We start from the raw sequence: 21829 nt of genomic DNA on the forward strand, positions 1-21829 counted from the left end.
GTGATTGGTTGCTATTGGCAGCCTGATAAATCCCCAGCCAACAGGAAGCCCTCCCCCCTGGCAGTATATATTAGCTCACACATACACATAATAGACAGGTCATGTGACTGACAGCTGCCGTATTTCCTATATGGTACATTTGTTGCTCTTGTAGTTTGCTTATTAATCAGATTTTTATTTTTGAAGGACAATACCAGACTTGTGTGTGTTTTAGGGCGAGTTTTATGTGTCAAGTTGTGTGTGTTGAGTTGCGTGTGGCGACATGCATGTAGCGACTTTTGTGAGATGAGTTTTGTGTGGCGACATGCGTGTAGCAACATTTTGTGTGTTGAGTTGCATGTGACAGGTTAGTGTAGCAAGTTGTGTGCAGCAAGATTTGTGCATGGCGAGTTTTGCGCGTGGCGAGTTTTATGTGTGGTGCATTTTGAGTATGTGCAAGTTTTGTGTGAGGCAACTTTTGCATGTGGTGCAACTTTTGTACATGTGGCAATTTTTCTGTGTGTGCAAGTTTTGCATGAGGTGAGTTTTCCATGAGGTGAGTTTTGCACGTGTGGCGAGTTTTGCGTGAGCCTAGTTTTGCATATGGCGAGTTTTGCATGTAGCGAGTTTTGAGTGGTGACTTTTGTGTTTCGACTTTTATGTGGCGAGGTTGGTGTGTGTGTGTGGTGAAATGTGTGCTGAGGGTGGTATATGTGTTCAAGCACGTGGTAGTGTGTGGCGCATTTTGTGTTTGTGTTCATATCCCCGTGTGTGGTGAGTATCCCATGTCGGGGCCCCACCTTAGCAACTGTACGGTATATACTCTTTGTCGCCATCGCTCTCATTCTTTAAGTCCTCATTGTTCACATCTGGCAGCTGTCAATTTTCCTCCAACACTTTTCCCTTCACTTTTTCCCCATTATGTAGATAGGAGCAAAATTGTTTGGTGAATTGGAACGCGCGGGGTTAAAATTTCACCTCACAACATAGCCTATGACGCTCTCGGGGTCCAGACGTGTGACTGTGCAAAATTTTGTGGCTGTAGCTGCGACGGTACAGATGCCAATCCCGGACATACACACATACATACATACACACATTCAGCTTTATATATTAGATATACCTGTATGTAATCTCCTGTATATAGTATATACCTGTGTGTCATCTCACCTATATATAGTATATATCTGTGTGTCATCTCCTGTATATAGTATATACCTGTATGTCATCTCCTCCTATACATAGCATATACCTGTGTCATCTCCTCCTGTATATACTATATACCTGTAGGTAATCTGCTCCTGTATATAGTATATACCTGTGTGTCATCTCCTCCTGTATATAGTATATACCTGTATGTCATCTCCTCCTGTATGTAGTATGTACCTGTATGTCATCTCCTCCTCTATATAGTATATACCTGTGTGTCATCTCTCCTGTATATAGTATATATCTGTGTGTCATCTCCTCCTGTATATAGTATATACCTGTGTGTCATCTCCCCTGTAAATAGTATATACCTGTGTGTCATCTCCTGTATATAGTATATAGCTGTATGCCATCTCCTCCTGTATTAGCCCTCGTTCACACGTTATTTGGTCAGTATTTTTACCTCAGTATTTGTAAGCTAAAATGGCAGCCTGATAAATCCCCAGCCAACAGTAAGCCCACCCCCTGGCAGTATATATTAGCTCACACATACACATAATAGACTGGTCATGTGACTGACAGCTGCCGGATTCCTATATGGTACATTTGTTGCTCTTGTAGTTTGTCTGCTTATTAATCAGATTTTTATTTTTGAAGGATACCAGACTTGTGTGTGTTTTAGGGCGAGTTTCGTGTGTCAAGTTGTGTGTGTTGAGTTGCGTGTGGCGACATGCATGTAGGGACTTTTGTGAGATGAGTTTTGTGTGGCGACATGCGTGTAGCAACTTTTTGTGTGTCGAGTTGCATGTGACAGGTTAGTGTAGCAAGTTGTGTGCAGCAAGTTTTGCGCATGGCGAGTTTTGCGCGTGGCGAGTTTTATGTGTGGTGCCTTTTGAGTATGTGCAAGTTTTGTGTGAGGCAACTTTTGCATGTGTTGCAACTTTTGTGCATGTGGCAATTTTTCTGCGTGTGGCAATTTTTCTGCGTGTGCAAGTTTTGCGTGTGGCGAGTTTTGCACGTGTGGCGAGTTTTGCATGTGGAGAGTTTTGCGCGTGGCGAGTTTTGAGCGGCGACTTTTGTGTTTCTACTTTTATGTGGCGAGGTTGGTGTATGTGTGGTGAAATGTGCACTGAGGGTGGTATATGTGTTCGAGCACGTGGTAGTGTGTGGCGCATTTTGTGTGTGTGTTCATATCCCCGTGGTGGTGTGATTATCCCATGTTGGGGCCCCACCTTAGCAACTGTACAGTATATACTCTTTGGTGCCATCGCTGTCATTCTTTAAGTCCCCCTTGTTCACATCTGGCAGCTGTTAATTTGCCTCCAACACTTTTCCTTTCATTTTTTCCCCATTATGTAGATAGGGGCAAAATTGTTTGGTGACTTGGAAAGCGCGGGGTTAAAATTTCACCTCACAATATAGCTTTGACGCTCTCAGGGTCCAGATGTGTGACTGTGCAAAATTTTGTGCCTGTAGCTGCGACGCCTCCAACACTTTTCCTTTCACTTTTTCCCCATTATGTAGATAGGGGCAAAATTGTTTGGTGAATTGGAAAGCACGGGGATAAAATTTCACCTCACAACATAGCCTATGACGCTCTCGGGGTCCAGACGTGTGGCTGTGCAAAATTTTGTGGCTGTAGCTGCTACGGTTCAGATGCCAATCCCGGACATACATACATACATACATACACACACACACACATTCAGCTTTATATATTAGATATATATATATATATATATAACCCTTTAAGCTGGCCCTATGCATTAAATAACTGTCAGCTGAACCACTTGGAGGACCATTCAACCATAAAGTGTTAAGATGTCTTCCGTCTTAAGGTAGATGTGGAAAAGTAGGATCGGGAGTGACGGGTTTCAACATACCCTATTTGTTCCCACGGCAGGCAAGCCACTGCCAAAAGGTGTCCAACAGCAACCTAATCCCCTCGCCCTATTGAGGAGGATACATGCAATTTGGCCAATTCGAGTGCGTATGTGTATGGTAGAGTCTGGAGGAAGAGCTCTTTGGTGAACACATGATAATGTGTAGGGCGGAAAGGGGGAGAAGGGGGTAGCAGGGTCCATCAGAGAGGACTGTGGTGTCTAGTAGTGCCACAATTTAAATTTTTAGCCCTTCTTTTTCGGACAAACCATCATTGAACAGAACTACTTTGCACAGATGCTATATTCAAGAAGTCAAGAGCACTTGGAAGTTCTGAGTTTTGGCTGAAGGTACAACTTATGGATCCCAAGAATACAGAAGAACATCTACATGATAGATTATATTTCTACTCATGTATATTCTAAGATTGGCGTCACTGTCCGAGTATGTATGGACTGGCTACAGGCCTCCTGACCCGAACTCTGAACCCTATGAGGGTGTTGAGTTCTGGTCTGGAGACCTGTATCCAAGTCCATATATCACAGTACATACTCGGACCGTAAATTTCGGATGTGTGAAATCAGCCTACACCATTGTCATAGGGGTCTTACCATAGCCGTCTATGGTGGGTCCACTTAGTTTAGACCTCCATTAATTTTTTTATTGTACTATTAGAATTTTCCCAAAATAAGGAAACTATATAAAAGAACAAATACCGAAGAGAATGTCAAACATCAAGCCCATAAAACTTTATGGATAAGTATTATGAAAAATCAACAAGGTCAAGCAAAATAAGAACGGTATGATACAAGAAAGGGAAGGCTGTAGATTAAAAGGGTGTTTCCATCTGCAACATTTATGGAATATCAATAAGATATGCAACAATTGTCCCAGAAGGAACAAACCCCTTTAATATTTGCAAACAAGGGAGAGAAGGGCATGACAGAGGCTTGTCAACGATCCTTCCCCCAAACACTCATGATGATGGGTAGGTGGGCATGAAACGGAGCCAGAACGAGCTTGGGAAGGGGGCACTTTGCTATAACCTTCTCCACAAGATGCCATTACATAGAATAGAGCGATATTCACTAATTAATAAAAAAAGAAAATTCTGTTCTATAATTTCAAACTATATCATTTCCATCTAGCAGAGCATTGAGCGATATTGACAGATGAATATATTTCAGGGTACAAGTGCACACAGAATAGATTTTCCCCATACATTTCTCAGCGCTCTGGATAATATTGAGTCAGTCTGCATGTTAATTATATCAATCTATCACACCATAGCTGCAGCCTCAGCAACTTAAATGAGGTCGAGCGATCTTGACACTGGCTGAGGACGTGATCTTATGAAGCGAGGATCATCATGTACAACGCCGAACCTCGCGGAGGATATATGACCTTCCATTCAGGAGGGAAGGAATCCAGGGATGCGAATATTTTTTTTTTAAACTTAGACAATTAATACCTACAGACCTAGAGCTTCCATTCATTACAAGACATCATTGTCCCACGGATGTAACGGTCGGGGACTAACAATGTTTTGCAATCTCTCCTTTTCCTGCTTGTGCCATTGGCTTCTCAAAATAAAAGTCTATTAGAATTTACTTTATGTCCCATCAATTTAAAAACGGTTCCAGGCAATGCACATTTCCGATTCAACTGTTAGCATGCAATATTAAAGCAAGCAATTATCCTGCGCGCCATGTCCATGTGCTAAGCCCTGATGATGGTCTACCGAACCTGCCAATTTCGATGGAGCGGTTGAATGTCTAATGTGATCCTTATGTCCCCAACAGATTATGTCGGCTAACTCAAGGTTTAAGCGGATGGAATTCAATTGCCCAATCTTTTTTTTTCAGAAGGGAGTCAAGTCACTGCCCAAAATGTCCAACAGCGGCTCTCTCACAGAGAACACTCGGCTGAGAATATCGGTCCTGTATATGGGGGGCTCAGGCGAAATAGCTTTCGGGAAAGGTATGAACTCCTAAAGTCATCACTTCTAGGCCATGAGTTCATATCAGTATTGGACAATGTTTTGCCCAAAGTTTGTATGTAGTGCTAGTAATCTCCCATGGTTCATAAAAATGCATGATACCCACCAGGAGAAGGTCCATCGGTATTCCGGATCCTATTAAATCTATATTGTGATCACACAACCTACCACCATCACCGTACAGAGGAACCAATGAAGCCAAAACCAGGAGGTTTTTACTTGTAAAATTACAAACTTCAAGCTTTAAAGAGGTCCGTAAGTGGTGGAGGAAGAGAAGACGACTACATCGGACACCTATGACATATTATTGCCTTGTCATATCAATGCCATTTGAGTTCATTGGCTGACCCTCCCCCCGTTAATGGGTAGATACCCCTTTCGGTATTATTAGCTAGAATCATTAATACCACTGCTGATACTGACCTGTAGATGAAAACGTGAGCTGATGACTGTTTCTTTTACTCTGATTCTCAGGCATAACGAGTTGGTGGCTCTGGTGGAGGTTGGTGATGATGCTGGAAAGGTCGCTGTCACGGCTGTAAGTAAAGATAATGGACAATGTAAAATAAAAGAAAATTGACGTACAAGAGAACAACATTCCTGACTGTCACTAGTAAGATAATCAAACCCTGTACACTCAGGTGAAGACACATACCGGAGAAGCCCCTGTGCAAGAAGAATATGTAGACCCTTTGTAGTCCAATAGCTCATCACAACTGACAACTGACCTACTTTGGAGCTAGAATTGGGCCCCTTTACTTCTTGGGCCCCTGTGCGGCCACACAGGTTGCACTAATGGTATGTCGGCCCCTGTGTATACTACGCTAGGAGCTACGGCCACATATTGGGAATGGCGCTTGATTTATCAACCAACAGGCCTTCTCACCAACATGCAGAGCTTGGGTAACTCAGTATAATTTATTTCCCTCACTATATTCATGCGGGTTTCATACAGGTCTCCAAGTTTCTATCCACACACCCCAAAGATAAACCTATAGATGTACGAAGAGTAGCATGTGAGCCCAAACAGGAACAGACCAAAAATACAACATAAAGTGCAAAAAAAAAATACATATCAGATATATATATATATATATATATATATATATATATATATATATATATATATATATATATAGTATAAGTGCACCTAAGTACTAGCTAAACTCTTACCATCTAGACCCCCACCCTATATGACCCACTATCTCCCAGTCAGCGAAGTATCGTACATCTAATGAGCATCAATTAAAACCGGCAAAGAACTACTCCTACCGATTGCGCTGAGATCACTGGATGGAGGCCGTTAAATCATTATTATTTCTGTGGGTTATCAAGCATGACAAGGAGAATCATTCCCCTTCCTGTAATTACAGATCTAATATTTCATGATAAGGGACGCTGGGAGCGTCATCTTATCCCCTCCGTAGTTTAAAGTCCTGAAATGACTTTGTAGCCGCCAAGTGTTTATGGTAAAAGACGCTACGGTCTCCTTGTGCGAGGACTGAGCGGGCAGAGATACCTGGTACGTCTTCCGCCTGGTTACGAGCACAACTTCTCAGGTTCATACTTCAGCTAAGCCAATAACGCCTAATAATCTGTACGCTGTGCCAATTCTAGGATTACATATTTACTCACATGATCTGAGACCCCCATCTTTGTCCCTGCAACACACAGCTCATTGTCTGCATGGGATGGTGGAAGGCAGAAGAGGACGACGTCAAGTTGCACTCAAGCTCCTCTTCGGCACGAGCTATTGACTTGACGGTGCACTTTAAACCATATATATACCCACTAAGCCCCCACCTATTGGCACATAAAAGCCCTCCAGCACCATGGCCAGCAGCCCCCTGTGACAGAAGCAGAGCTAACCTGTTTATAAGACCCCCTAATTGGATCAGGCTGTCTCCATATTACCAGCATTTTGGCTAGACTGGATACAAAAAATGAAAAACTTTTTTTTCTAGAACCCTTCCCAAAACTTAGACCAATAGACAGAGTTTTTTAAAAATAACGGGGTGAGCCTGCATCGAGGTAATTAATAATGGGGTGAGAGGTAACGTCTGCAGACGGTGTTCATGCATACGGTAATCCCCCTGGGGTGCGATCCTCTCCCAATGCAGCGCATTATGTAAATATTGCTGGTTTGTAAGCAGTTTAGGAGGCGATTACCAGTTCTCTATGTGCCTAATCTCACAGATCGCAGAGGGGAAGACTGGTCCAGAGGACAAATGGAGATTAATGTTACCATCAGCACGAAGATGGAAGGGAGGGAGGCTGCTTTGTATCCTTATGGGTAGGGTAATGAAGCCTCGGCACAAATAGAGTTATCCCTAGCCTTGTATCGCTGCCAGACACTTTGGTCTGCACCTCACAGCTGGCTGTCATGGCCAGCGATGATCGCCTCATTCATTTTTTAATGGTGCCTGTGGGCCTGTCTCTCCTACGTACACTGATGAGCCCATCATGCGAACCAGCTTACCTGTTTGGAAACATAAAATATAGATCCCCCTTGTTGAATGCACGCACTTGTTTTTGGAAGTCACATTTTGTATATTATATATACTTCCTTCATTGGTAAAGAGGGCCTATCACTTGCCATAAATATGCACTTTTTTAACCTGATGTAAACGCTGCTGTTCTCCTGAATCCGGCAATGTTTTTCTTTTGTTCCTGCGCCTCTCCGTTCCCGAGATATGACATCCTCTTCCCTGTATATAAATCTTGTCCTATTAGTCAAGTGGGCGGGATCTTCATCTCTTCTGTGGGTGTTTTCTTGAGGACCATGCCCAGTTGGCTAAAAAAAAAGACTTGATTTATATACAGGGAAGAGGAGGCCATATCTCAGGAAGGGAGAGGCGCAGGAACAAAAGAAAAACATCGCTGGATTCAGGAGAACAGCGGCGTTTACAGCAGGTAAAAAAGTGACATATTAATGGCAAATGAAAAGTCGTCTACATCTTCATATACGATATGTTTAACAGGTCAATATTATATATATATATATATATGTTTTCAATTCCTAAAATTCATGAAGTCTCTCAAAAAGTGCCAATCCTAACATATAAAGAGCAAGAAAATTTTAATTATGGTTTATAATAGGATATTTTTGCCAACAGAACCATTTCCCTTAGGCCGTGATCACACATGCGAGAAATAAGTCCGAGTCTCACATGGAAATACCCGGCATTGTCGCCGTCACTCAGGAGCGGAGAGTGCGGCCACACGCTCCGCTCCAGAGAGACGGCGGCAATGCCGGGTATTACCATGCGAGGCTCGGACGTATTTCTCGCATGTGTGATCCCGGCCTTACTGGGAAAAAAAGAACTCAAACTTCATTGGCGTTTACTTAGGAAAAAGACCCCAAACTGTAACTTTTATGAATAGATCGATAAGAGACATTCAGCTGCTAGCAATAGAATAGCTGAAAGAGACACACAATCAACAAGGACTAGAGGAAGGAGCATCTGATGCTGCATTTTCTAAAATTACCGTAAATCAATAGTCTACAGCACTCATCCAAAAAGTTTGCTGAAGAAAAAACAACAACAAACACTCTTCACATCATGCAGGAGGACCAGGAAGATTCTGACGCGTTTCTAGCAGAATAAGGCTACTTTCACACTAGCGTCACCGACGCTAGCGTTGTCTCCGCCGCACAACGGGGGCAGCGGATGCATTTTTCCAGCGCATACGCTGCCCCATTGTGAGGTGTGGGGAAGTGCGGGGAGGTGGGGGCGGAGAGCGGACCATCGGGAGCAAAAAACGTTACATGTAACGTTTTTTGCTCCTGGCGGACCGCCACATCACGGCGCAACCGTCTCACGACGGTTGCGACGTGTGGCAATCCGTCGCAATGCGTCGCTAATGTTAGTCAATGGAGAAAAAACGCATCCTGCAAGCACTTTTGCAGGATGCGTTTTTTCTGCAAAACGATGCATTGTGACGGATTGCAGTTAACGCTAGTGTGAAAGTAGCTTAAGGCTACTTTCACACTTGCGTCGTGTGATGTACGTCGCAATGCGTCGTTTTGGAGAAAAAACGCATCCTGCAAAGTTGCCCGCAGGATGCGTTTTTTCTCCATAGGCTTGCATTAGTGACGTACATCACACGTCGCATCCGTCGTGCGACGGATGTGTCATGTTTTGGCGGACCGTCGGCACAAAAAAAGTTCCATGTAACTTTTTTTGTGCGTCGCGTCTGCCATCTTCAACTGCGCATGCGCGGCCGAAACTCCGCCCCCTCCTCCCCGGAGATTACAATGGGGCAGCGGATGCATTGAAAAACTGCATCCGCTACCCCTGTTGTGCATTTATTTCACAACGTCCGTCGGGCCGACGCATGGCGACGACCCCGTACCGACGGAAGTGTGAAAAGTAGCCTAAACTGTTCTAACTCATAGAATTGCATGTTCCTCGCACCATGAGGAATTGGGGAATATGGCTGGTGAGCTCATCACAGTTGTTTTACAGTATGTTCTGTATACTACTATGTACCTAGGGGATGAGTAATCGCCCTGACAACAGTGGTCCAATAGTCTTGTCCCCAACACGTTTCTTTATTTGGATCAGGTAGGATCTTCAAAAGATTAGACATGTAAGTCAGTGATTTTTTTTTTGCAACTGCCGTATGCTCAGCCATGAGGCATGAAGTGTCCAGAAGCTTTGTGTATCAATGGTATGTGAAGCGTTAGAACAGAGGTTCTGCCTTTTTTGGGAGTGCTGTGCATGGCAATACCACTTAAAGACAATCTCTCTGCAGGATTTTGTTATATAATCTGAGAGCACCATGATATAGGGGCAGATACCCTTATTCCAGTGATGTCACTTCCTAGGTTTTGTTGTTTCAATATAATCAGTGTTTCATCAGCAGGAGATTATCACTACAGGACTAGGTATCTGGTGTCTCCTAGTCCAACTACATCCCCACCACTGATTGGCAGCTCTTTGTCAATATACAGAAAGCAGCCAATCAGTGGTGTGGGCGGGGTTATACACAGCTCAGCATTCCGAGCTCTGACAGATCTGCAGCAGAGAAAACGGATTCCATCACAACTGCAATCAGGCTCTCTGTCCCTACATCATATGGCTGTTATGACTACATAGCAGAAACTTGCTAACAGATTCCATTATGTAAAAGAAACGGACATCCAGCCTTTATTTATCTTATACACACGGCAAATAATTTAATTCTTGCCACAGATGTGAGATAATAATACAAGGATCAACCCCCAAAAATAGCCATAAATTAACATCAAGTTATAGAAAAAAAAGGGACATTCCATCTTATTTTGAGGCGGACTAAAAAAAGAAAACTTCAACTTGGACAATCACTGCTGCCCCCAGATTAGTCTGGCAGGTTTATGAAGCCACTCATGCCATAGAAATGATAATTTAGCAAATATTGTCCAAAATGGACAATAATTGTACCATATCTGGGCCTGTGGAATACTTTGTCCGCCATATAAACAGACAATGAGCTGTTCCGATATTTGTTCATTATCTATGCAACATTTTTTTGAAAAATAAAAAGTTTGGAAAAATAACAAAAAAATAATAAGTTCCCTGGTGCTGGAGATAAGCACAGTTGAGCGTTTCTTGTCTTGGCAGCAGGTGGGTTAAGAAGGGATTGTTGAGCATGGCTTTCCAGGCTACCTGCGCCTTCCACAGCCTTGTCAGCTACATAATCCCGCTACCCGCCTGATGAACCCCTTCCTAGACCCTGCCGTAGGCGCCTAGAAGAGGCTGATACCTCCTAATGAGCTCCCGTCACCTCTCCGCTGCCCCCCTCTACCGCTCCCCTCTTCCTTTCCTTCTTATCCCCCTGCTCCCTCCCTTTTCCCGCTCACAAAATCACGTCCCACGGGAATCTGCTAATTAGCTCATTAGAATTCAGCGAGCGAGGGGGGGGGGATGTAATAAATAAATAAGAGGAGGCACAGCTGTAAATCCCATCTTTAATGCTCTTCACTTAACGATAAAATCTCCGGATCTCCTCTTCCTTTCCGCATAGTCCACCTTATATTTGCCACTTAGGATTGAAAGGTCTTCAGAGGGCTATTTAATTTTAACCTCCAATGCACAGGAGACCCTCGGAGTTATTAAAGAAAAAAAATAATAAAAAGGAGTCTTGGCAACACAAGGTCAAACTAATTAGCCTCCCAATCCTAAATGGTGGAGGTGCCAATTCTCTCCGAGACTGTAAATACACTATTATAGTCCTGTGTTTGAGGGGTTCACATAAACCTGCCCTCCTACAATTTAATTGCATGGATATATAAATAAGCGTGTCATTCAGACTTAGTAATCAAAACCTGGAAAAAAAAACAACTAGTGACCCTCTTAAAAGCACCTGTCGACTGCGATTTAAATTCTTTTCTAAGTGAAAAAAGGTCCCTGGCCTAAAGTATTTTAATTTTTAAAATGTATCTAAAATGAAGAAATTAGCAAGTTTTACAAATGTTTCTATTTACAAATGCTGTGCGCCCAAAACTCCTATGTAAAGTCATGTGTTTCCTTGGTAACAGACTACAAACAAGCCCAGCGTAGTCTGATTTCCATGCACCGGTCTCTACTTTTTGCCAAGCAATCCAATGTATGCTAGTAATAAATAGGGGGGATAGTAAGACTAAAGGAATAGAATAGTAGGACCACACTATAAATTGTTTGGGGACATATAGGTTTGCAAAAATCAAGATGTTTTGCAAAGTTGCTTCATTTTCATTTGATGCGCTGAAACAATTAAAAAAAAAATGGTTGTGAAGACTCTAAAACTTATCCCTTCTTATAAGGCTACTTTCACACTAGCGTCAGGAACAACCCGTCGCCGTGCGTCGGGCCGACGTTCCCGACGCTAGCGTGGTCTCCGCCGCACAACGGGGGCAGCGGATGCATTTTTCCCACGCATCCGCTGCCCCATTGTGAGGTGCGGGGAAGTGCGGGGAGGTGGGGGCGGAGTTCCGGCCGCGCATGCGCGGTCGGAAAAAGCGGACCGTCGGGAGCAAAAAACGTTACATGTAACGTTTTTTTCTCCCGACGGTCCGCTACCACACGCCCAAGCGTCGCAAAACGGACACAACGTTTGGCAATGCGTCGCAAATGCGTCGCTAATGTTAGTCTATGACGAAAAAATGTATCCAGCAAGAACTTTTGCTGGATGCGTATTTTCGGCAAAACGACGCATTTGCGACGTATTGCAGTTAACGCTAGTGTGAAAGTAGCCTCAGAAAGTACCCAGTGAAATATTTGTTACAGGGAACACGAGTTTTACATAATCTTGGCACAAGTACACTGTTGAGCTCCATGGTCTTGGATCACCACTATACAGAGCGCTGTTTTGAGCGCCCACATCACAGATTGGCAGATTTCTGCCTATGCACAGTGCAAATAGGTAGTGGGTGTGGATATTGAAGGAATTTGTAGATCTGTAGCAGATAAAACAGTGATTTTATCAAAACTGCAGCAGGCAGCCCAGTAAGTGACACATCGCTGGAATCAGGGTCACTGCCTCTTCACAATGCTGCTCTGAGATCACATAGTAAAACCCTGGTAACAGATTCCCTTTAAAGTTAAAAGTTATAAGGAAAGGAGCAGAGAGGTTTTACTGACACCTAATTCCACATTTCTACAAATCTCAAGTTCTTACACCTTAGGCTAATAAAAACAATGGAAATATGCTTAGAGAAATCACTAGCGGCTGGAGGGGACGACAAGGTGGCGGGAACGAGGCTTTAATAATGCTCGGAAGAGCATTAGCGCAGATGCAGCTGGGAATCACGCGGGGTTGTATGAAGGTTAGAGCGGTTCTTGGAGGAGTGGACAGGTCTCACCTGGATAGCGCTGGTGGAACTTTTTCAGCATTTATCATGATAATAACTGGGCTAGATGCACTTATTCTATGCGGGGGAAACGCATTTTTCATAAAGCACACGTGATTTTTATGTGAATCAATGCAGTGTGTTTTTTGATGACACACTTTTTACATTGCAATCACATTTTTGGTTAATGCAGGTAAAAGGTATACTAAAGTATAACTTTTTTTGGCTAGCATGCGTCTCTATCCCATGGCAGATCACAAAGGCACTCTGAAGACCCCCATACACATCAGACACAAGTCGGGGACACCTACAAAATGAATGGGTTCGATTGACACCTATGTGAATGGGGGTCCACAGACAGATGATTGTCGGGGTGATAGAGATCCAGCATGACTGATTTCGGACTGCACCAAGAGATGGCCAGCAGCGGCTCTCATGAAGAACATTTGGCTAAAAGAGAAGATGGCTGCGGATGGAAAGATCGGCCGACAACTATCTAGTGTATGGGAGGCTTACATATCACTGGCTTCCACAAAGTAAATGTTGACCAGCGCCTACCAGATATAGCCGGGGTGGTTTCTTCAGACAAGACTAGTGTTGGGTCATGTTGACCTGGACAGGGCCGCATAGTTTTCAAGAAAAACTATGGGGTGCCAGCCCTTACCCCGGCATCAATAGGGGTCTTGTTCAGATCAGTGTGCACCGAGATCCAAACGTTCTGCATGTAAACTGATTATGGGGGTGAAATGTTGAACTGTTCTCCTTTTCTACAACTTAAAGAAAGCATCTTGGAGAAGCGGCTAAAGAATAAGAAAGCGGCAAGTGACAGTGTGTATAACGGTTGGAGTGGTTGTCTAAATTAAGGTCCCTCTTTACCCTGAAACACAAAACTTATTAATGCGCTGGGTCAGATCAATCCTATGCAGGCTCAGACTGGCCCATAGGACAACAGGGGAAGCCCCCGGTGGGCCGCAGTGCAGATAACCCCACTGTATGGGCAGTATTTGGCATAATTCACTTGATTCACTCTGTGCAGGAAAAAGCAGCATCTCATCATTCATTAACCACGCAACCCAGTTTACTATTCTATAGAGATATACAGTTAGGTCCATATGTATTTGGACAGAGACAACATTTTTCTAATTTTGGTTATAGACATTACCACAATGAATTTTAAACAAAACAATTCAGATGCAGTTGAAGTTCAGACTTTCAGCTTTCATTTGAGGGTATCCACATTAAAATTGGATGAAGGGTTTAGGAGTTTCAGCTCCTTAACATGTGCCACCCTGTTTTTAAAGGGACCAAAAGTAATTGGACAGATTCAATAATTTTAAATAAAATGTTCATTTTTAGTACTTGGTTGAAAACCCTTTGTTGGCAATGACTTCCTGAAGTCTTGAACTCATGGACATCACCAGACGCTGTGCTTCATCCTTTTTGATGCTCTGCCAGGCCTTCACTGCGGTGGTTTTCAGTTGCTGTTTGTTTGTGGGCCTTTCTGTCTGAAGTTTAGTCTTTAACAAGTGAAATGCATGCTCAATTGGGCTGAGATCAGGTGACTGACTTGGCCATTCAAGAATATTCCACTTCTTTGCTTTAATAAACTCCTGGGTTGCTTTGGCTTTATGTTTTGGGTCATTGTCCATCTGTAGTATGAAACGACGACCAATCAGTTTGGCTGCATTTGGCTGGATCTGAGCACACAGTATGGCTCTGAATACCTCAGAATTTATTCAGCTGCTTCTGTCCTGTGTCACATCATCAATAAACACTAGTGACCCAGTGCCACTGGCAGCCATGCATGCCCAAGCCATCACACTGCCTCCGCCGTGTTTTACAGATGATGTGGTATGCTTTGGTTCATGGGCTGTACCACGCCTTCGCCATACTTTTCTCTTTCCATCATTCTGGTAGAGGTTGATCTTGGTTTCATCTGTCCAAAGAATGTTCTTCCAGAACTGTGCTGGCTTTTTTAGATGTTTTTAGCAAAGTTCAGTCTAGCCTTTTTATTCTTGATGCTTATGAGTGGCTTGCACCGTGCAGTGAACCCTCTGTATTTACTTTCATGCAGTCTTCTCTTTATGGTAGATTTGGATATTGATACGCCGACCTCCTGGAGAGTGTTGGTCACTTGGTTGGCTGTTATGAAGGGGTTTCTCTTCACCATGGAGATTATTCTGCGATCATCCACCACTGTTGTCTTCCGTGGGCGCCCAGGTCTTTTTGCATTGATGAGTTCACCAGTGCTTTCTTTCTCAGGATGTACCAAACTGTAGATTTTGCCACTCCTAATATTGTAGCAATTTCTCGGATGGGTTTTTTCTGTTTTCGCAGCTTAAGGATGGCTTGTTTCACCTACATGGAGAGCTCCTTTGACCGCATGTTTACTTCACAGCAAAACCTTCCAAATGCAAGCACCACACCTCAAATCAACTCCAGGCCTTTTATCTGCTTAATTGAGAATGACATAACGAAGTGATTGCCCACACCTATCCATGAAATAGCCTTGGAGTCAATTGTCCAATTACTTTTGGTCCCTTTAAAAACAGGGTGGCACATGTTAAGGAGCTGAAACTCCTAAACCCTTCATCCAATTTTAATGTGGATACCCTCAAATGAAAGCTGAAAGTCTAAACGTCAACTGCATCTGAATTGTTTTGTTTAAAATTCATTGTGGTAATGTCTATAACTAAAATTAGAAAAATGTTGTCTCTGTCCAAATATATATGGACCTAACTGTAGGTACATTTGTGAACGGAGGTAATGTAATATTTGAACGCAGGTGGGCCCCCCAAAGTCAGTGTTACTGGTGGGCCCTTGGCACTCGAGTCCAACACAGGTCCTATGTAACTAAAAGGGGCCTCATTGCAATGTTTAGAGATGGCCCAAAGTTATTCCCGGACAGATATGTTCTAATTTCGAAAACACCATTTCTGTTATAGCAGACCAAACTCTTAACGAAAATGGTGCTTCTAGATGCAAAACCGTCACCCCAGGACGCAAGGTCAGGCTGAACCCATACAGGGTCAGAATATTCCGAGCAGTACAGGAATACTACACTCCTCCATCGGTCCCACTCTCATCATCCGTCCTTGACATTTTCTAAGCGCTTCACTCTCGGATAGAAGGCGGCCAGTGAAACCAGTAGAGTCTCCCAGCAGTGAAATGGTCAATTGGCATTACTTTCTGTCACCCTCAGCATATTCTGCTCTGAATTATTCATGGATATTTCTGAGAGCAAGACGTGGAAGGAATAAACTTTTAAAAGGAAACCGGACAGGAGGGTACCCTCTCACTGACCCGGAGAGGGAGGGGGTTAGGGGAAGCGACAGAGGTGGGAAGGAGGTCACAGCAGGGGGGCACAAAAAGCAATTAGCATATTTGTAATCAAGGTGATTTGGAATCAATTAACCAAATGCCTTAAGCTGTTCAAGAAACACTGACCCTGCCAATCCTATTAGAGGAGCTGGAGCCTGGGGAAAGATGCCAGCGCTGCAATCCTGAGGGTGATTAACAGCATCTCTGGGGTGGGGGACAACCAGTGACCATGGCCAAACTGTGCATGGCTGCAGGAGAAAAGAGGCAATTCTGAACCTGAACGGGAGGCATATGTAACAGCGGTGCACCAGCAATAGTAATGTACTGCTCGTGTACTGCCCTGCCCAAGATACAAGAGGGGAACAGAGCTTATAGAGCATGATACTGGGCATCGTTTCTGTGCCTTAAAGCTTTTTTCCAAATTTAGGTAACTTTTGAGTAATCACTGAAGAGTTATATAAAGTTGTATAACTTTTCAATATACTATAATTATCTGTTACGCACAGTGTTGAAAGACTAAATGCAACACGAGGAGAAGGAAGCCCAAACGCTAGGGAAAGGGAGAGTGGAGACCCCTAGGCAGCTCTTATAGCACCCTGCCTCCCCTACCGTCCCTATATTGGCTCCACACCAATCGCCGAGAAGGAACCTAAACCCTGAATATCCCTAGAGCTAGGCCCTGAATAGGGAAGGGTGGGATGAGCTCTGGTCATTCCCCACTGTACACTGAAGAGAAAGGGAGACAAACAAGGCGGAAGAAACTTATCTTGAGCACACTCAGAGAGGTAACACAAAACCATCCTCCAACAGAACCAGAGAGGATAGCTGACTGCTATAGCTCCAAGTCTTCACAAGGGAAAATGTGAATATCACAAGCAGCTACCTGAAGCAGAATGGGAGTCTATAAACACCCAGGTCCAGGTGTGTCAATTAGAGCCGGAGGGAGGTTGCCACTGGGTCCAAAAGTCCGAAGGATTAAGAAGGCATCTGCAATGCCAAATGCAGAGACCTTCTGCATCCAGTTGCAGAGCGACTGTCTGTAGCATCTGACACACACCATATGTCAATCGTTTTCCAATTGAGAACTTTCAAATTACCCCCCCCCCCGCAGCCCTACAATCCCCACTAGCAGGATAGATATCCACATTAGAGTGGATTGGTCACCAGATTTCATAATACAAACTACATACATTATTTCATAGTCCTGATAAGGCTGATGTAATTACTGTAAAAATCCTTATCGGAGTGACTATATATTTCTGATATCAAAATGAGCATTTTATGAGTCCAGCTAAGGAGTGAGCTCATGTGTCCAATTGCATTCAGTTTCCACCCACTCAGCCTGATTGACAGCTGCAGCTTGTACTGAGCAGTGTGAGATCTAGCCAGCAGCAGGGAGGAGGGACACTGATGAGCTGTTTATCAGGCTAGGTGGTCAGAGATTGATTGTAAAACTTGTTAAAGCATTATATATTCATTCTGACATGGATTTTCATAGTAAGTACACCAGACGTACCTGTTATGAGATATCTAGTTGATAATATATGCAGATGAAATAAAATGGATTAAAAAATGGACCTGTCGGCTCTTCTGACATATCGGTTTTAGTAAATTATTCTGCTCAAATACCTGTTCTCAAAAGTTTTCATTAATCTGTTCTTCAGTTACTCCTCCTGGAAATGTCTGAATCCATTCACAATGGGGTATTATCATAGCTCTGTCAATCGGACATGTCCTGCCACTGACCCATTAGGTTGTACAGACAACTGAAGAGGGGAGCAGTAGCACCCAGTTCTATATTCATTTCCACCTTTGCACAGGAGGAACTATGAGGTAATGACATTTTATAGGTAATACAAGTAGAGAGCCGACACGTCTTCAATAACACAACACAGATCACTATACTCAGCTAAGAAAATGAAATCTCCATGTACGTGTGGCCATCTGGAACATGTCACCCACAACCAAGCGTGCCGACATCGACGCATTTCACGTCAGAGAAGGAGCACGATCATGGCGGCTCTTCCTAATTTAGCAAATATATGCACTTTTTTGTTGTTTTTTGTGGGGCAGGGCTGGCAGAGGACTTGATGGCTTAGTTTTTACAGTTCTTTATTAGGATGGACACAGTGTATAGGTACAAACAGAAGAGAGCCACTGTTCAAAATCCCACTGGAAAAGACAATTTAGATCCATCCGTTTTCTGCTTCTAATTTCCCATCTGAACATTTTGTTACAGCGTTTCGTTACAGAGCGAGATGCGATTTTTCAACACATGCCCGTTACAGACAAATCATAGGAAACAATATAAACTTTCTATTTATTTGTTTATTTGATGTATTATTTTTAAGACATCTGATCCTGTTCTCCATGTTATTAGAGCAATCGTCTGTCCCAAAACCATTCAACCATTGCAGTGGAGCAAAATAAAAAAAAGTTATTTTAGGTCTTTACGTTTAAACACGTTATTAATAAGGTGTTTCTTCCGAGTCCTGACATCGTGTTTACTGTGGCAAAAACCATTATGGCCACTTTATGGGATACAGAAGCAACACCGGGCCAAAGCTACAGACGTCATCGCCAGTAACCGTACAGCCAAAAAAATGTTATTTCCTCTCAATATTTCATTGCTAGATCACAGCAGTCACCGAGATTCAGCTGGAAGCGGCATTGGCTTCTTAAAGGGTAATTGCTATCCTCAGATGAATTAATTAAAGGAACGTTGAGAGAATCCTTGTATGATCCACTCCAGTATGATAAAGATGTGTCAGTGTTCCTCTAACGCTCGTGCATTCCTCCTCCATCAGAAGAGCTAAAATGCAGAACATAACAGCATCTGACATAACGACATCCTGTGACATTATCATCTCCTTATAAGAAAAAAAAAAAGCCCTAAGGTGTCAAATAAAGGGACTACTGTACATCCCCGCTATAAGGACAAAGCAGGGCCAGCTCCTGATCAAGGCATCCATTGGTAAAGGCATCAAAGAAAATGTCCATTTTATTTTTTATATTAACAATACATATGACTATATGATATTAAATGGGCAAGAAGCATTTACCTCTGTCCAGCAAGCATCCCTCTGCCGGCAGTCTCTCTAGAGGCAAGTTCACACAGAACTACTGCAGATCTGCACAGGTAAAATCTGCAATGCATCACAGCACAAATCTCATCCACACGTTGCGGATTTTAAAATCCACTCACTTAAAATCTACTCACTTATATAGCACCATCGTATTCCGCAGCGCTGTACAGACATCATCACTGTCCCCATTGGGGCTCACAATCTACATTCCCTATCACTAGGTCTTTGAAGTACGGAAGGAAACCGGAGAACCCGGAGGAAACCCACGCAAATACGGGGAGAACATACAAACTCCTTGCAGATGTTGTCCTTGGTGGGATTTGAACCCAGGACTCCAGCGCTGCAATGCTAACCACTGAGCCACCATACAGTGCTAACTGGTGAGCCACCATTAACAGTGCTAACCACTGAGCCACTGTGCATGCAAATATTTGTTGTGATTATCCACAGCACAGTTCGCCTGGTTTTCAAAGTAGCAGGGGTGAAATCTACCGTAAATCCAGGTCAAAATCTTCACGATTTACATGTGGAGTTTGTTTCAAGTTCAGTACAGATTTGCGGCAAAATCTGCAGCAGAAACATCTGCTGTGAATGGATCTATAATGGCAGTGATATAGTAGACAGGGAGGAGGGGGATGCAGCTGCAGCTTGTCTTTCTAAGGCTATGTGCACACGTTGCGGAATGGTGTGTGGATTTTTCCGCACTGTTTTTGCAAAATCCGCAGGTAAACCGCACTGCGGATTACCCGCGGATTTGCCGCGGTTTTTGTGCGGATTCCACCTGCGAATTCCTATTGAGGAGCAAGTGTAAACCGCTGCGGAATCCGCACAAAGAATTGACATGCTGCGGAAAAAACAACGCTGCGTTTCTGCGCATTTTTTTCTGCAGAATGTGCACTGCAGATTTTGTTTTCCATACGTTTACAGGTACTGTACAACGCATGGAAAACTGCTGCAGATCCGCAGCGTCAAATCCGCAACGTGTGCACATAGCTTTACTGTGTTTCTGCATGCTTTGAAAAGGGGAGCAAAAGTAAGGAGATATCAATTTTGCCAAGGTGATGGAAACCGCACTATCCGAGATGTGTGAGCAGCCAGAACTACCACTGTCTCACCGGGAAGAGCCTGCACACTCCATGTGTCGTCCATATGCAAAATGGATGGCATGCGAACAGCATACAGAGCAATGCAAGACAATGGGGTAGTTCATATGAGTTTCTACAGATGGACCAAAGGATAAAACAAAAAAAAACAAACATTGCAGCGTGCACTAGTCTGATCTGTTTTTTTTTTTTGGGGGGGGGGATCAGACTTGCCCATTAAACTCTATGGGTGTATAAAAAAACAGATGTCATATTGTATTGCCATCATCTGTATGACATCTAATTTTGGTGGATCCACTATCTTTATTTTATCATTTGGATAGGTGGTCAATATCAGATCAGTAGGGGTGCGACACCTGGCTGTCACATTGACCGCTGTCCCTGATGCCGGCTACATGTGATCAGTTGTGGAGCTGCATAGCAAAGCATCATCAACAGGCCGGGTACTGCACAGTCACCCCTATTGTAATGAATGGGGCTGGATCTGTACCACACTGCGGCCACCAGTTTACTGCAGCTGATAACATCCGGCCAGGACTAGGAACAGCTGATCGGTGGAGGTGCCGGGTGTCACATCCCCACCAAACCGATATTGATGACCTATCATGTAGATGGTCATCAATATAAAAGCCGCGGACGACCCCTTTAACATTGCAAATTGTATTTGGCATTTTCTAAATTGTTGCTGTAGAAAAGGGATGCATATGGATGTAAAAGAAAACAGACGTAGGGTTGAGATAAGGATGAAAAACAGACGATTTTACATTTGTTTTCTGAGCTCATCCAAAGGGTGATAACATGGTGCACATAAATATCAACAATAAGATACGTTGGGGCATTATGGATAAATAAATAGATTAATATATAGATCAAGCTTGATCAATATGGGTCATTTTGGGTTGTGGTGACTCCAGCGTTTCTTCTGCACTTATCTGACCCCAGTAACTGATCGTATAAGTAATCAGGTAGGGAAAGAGTTACTGCGGCTTCTATAAAAGTACCAAGTTTAAAAAGACGCTTCCCCCTACATAAAATATGAGCAGAGGAGACATATAAATAAAGAGTAAAAGCCCTCTCAGCCTCTCTCCATCCTTTAACGAGCTCCCAGCAGCTGCAGGATTATACTGAGCCGCGCAGATCAATAAGGAAACCAATCACCCTGACCCTGCCGCCTCCCATCTCCGAAAATAAAATCCGATAAATGCTACCAAGGGGCGGGAGCTCCGACAGCTCCGGGAGGAAGTCAGAGAGTCTGATTATCCCCAAGAGCGTCCACAAGAAGCTGATGATCCCCGCCAGCATGTGTTGCGTGATCGTTATCTCCGGGAGCATTTTACACGCGCCCGGTTATATTTATAGGATATTAGGATCTGCTGAAAAATTAAAGGACGGCTGCATTTTCTTTATCCGGGGTTGTGATGTGGAGATAAGTTGCTTGTAAAAAGGAATTAAAACATTTGAAAATGTCATAAAAAAAAGCCTAAATAGAAGATGCTTT

At 43.5% G+C, this 21829-nt stretch overlaps 1 protein-coding gene across 6 annotated transcripts in view; it reads right to left on the bottom strand.

The window, feature by feature from the left end:
- SAMD11 (sterile alpha motif domain containing 11) overlaps positions 1-21829 on the bottom strand; it is a 164613-nt gene that overhangs the window by 59399 nt on the left and 83385 nt on the right. For all 6 annotated transcript variants that reach the window (XM_077250034.1, XM_077250033.1, XM_077250038.1 and 3 more), the window contains exon 5: positions 5432-5544. In XM_077250034.1, coding sequence (XP_077106149.1) covers positions 5432-5544 — 113 coding nt within the window. The remainder of the gene's footprint in view (positions 1-5431; positions 5545-21829) is intronic.

The sequence above is a fragment of the Ranitomeya variabilis genome, chromosome 4 (assembly GCF_051348905.1).
Source record: "Ranitomeya variabilis isolate aRanVar5 chromosome 4, aRanVar5.hap1, whole genome shotgun sequence".
NCBI classification, from domain to species: Eukaryota; Metazoa; Chordata; class Amphibia; order Anura; family Dendrobatidae; genus Ranitomeya; species Ranitomeya variabilis.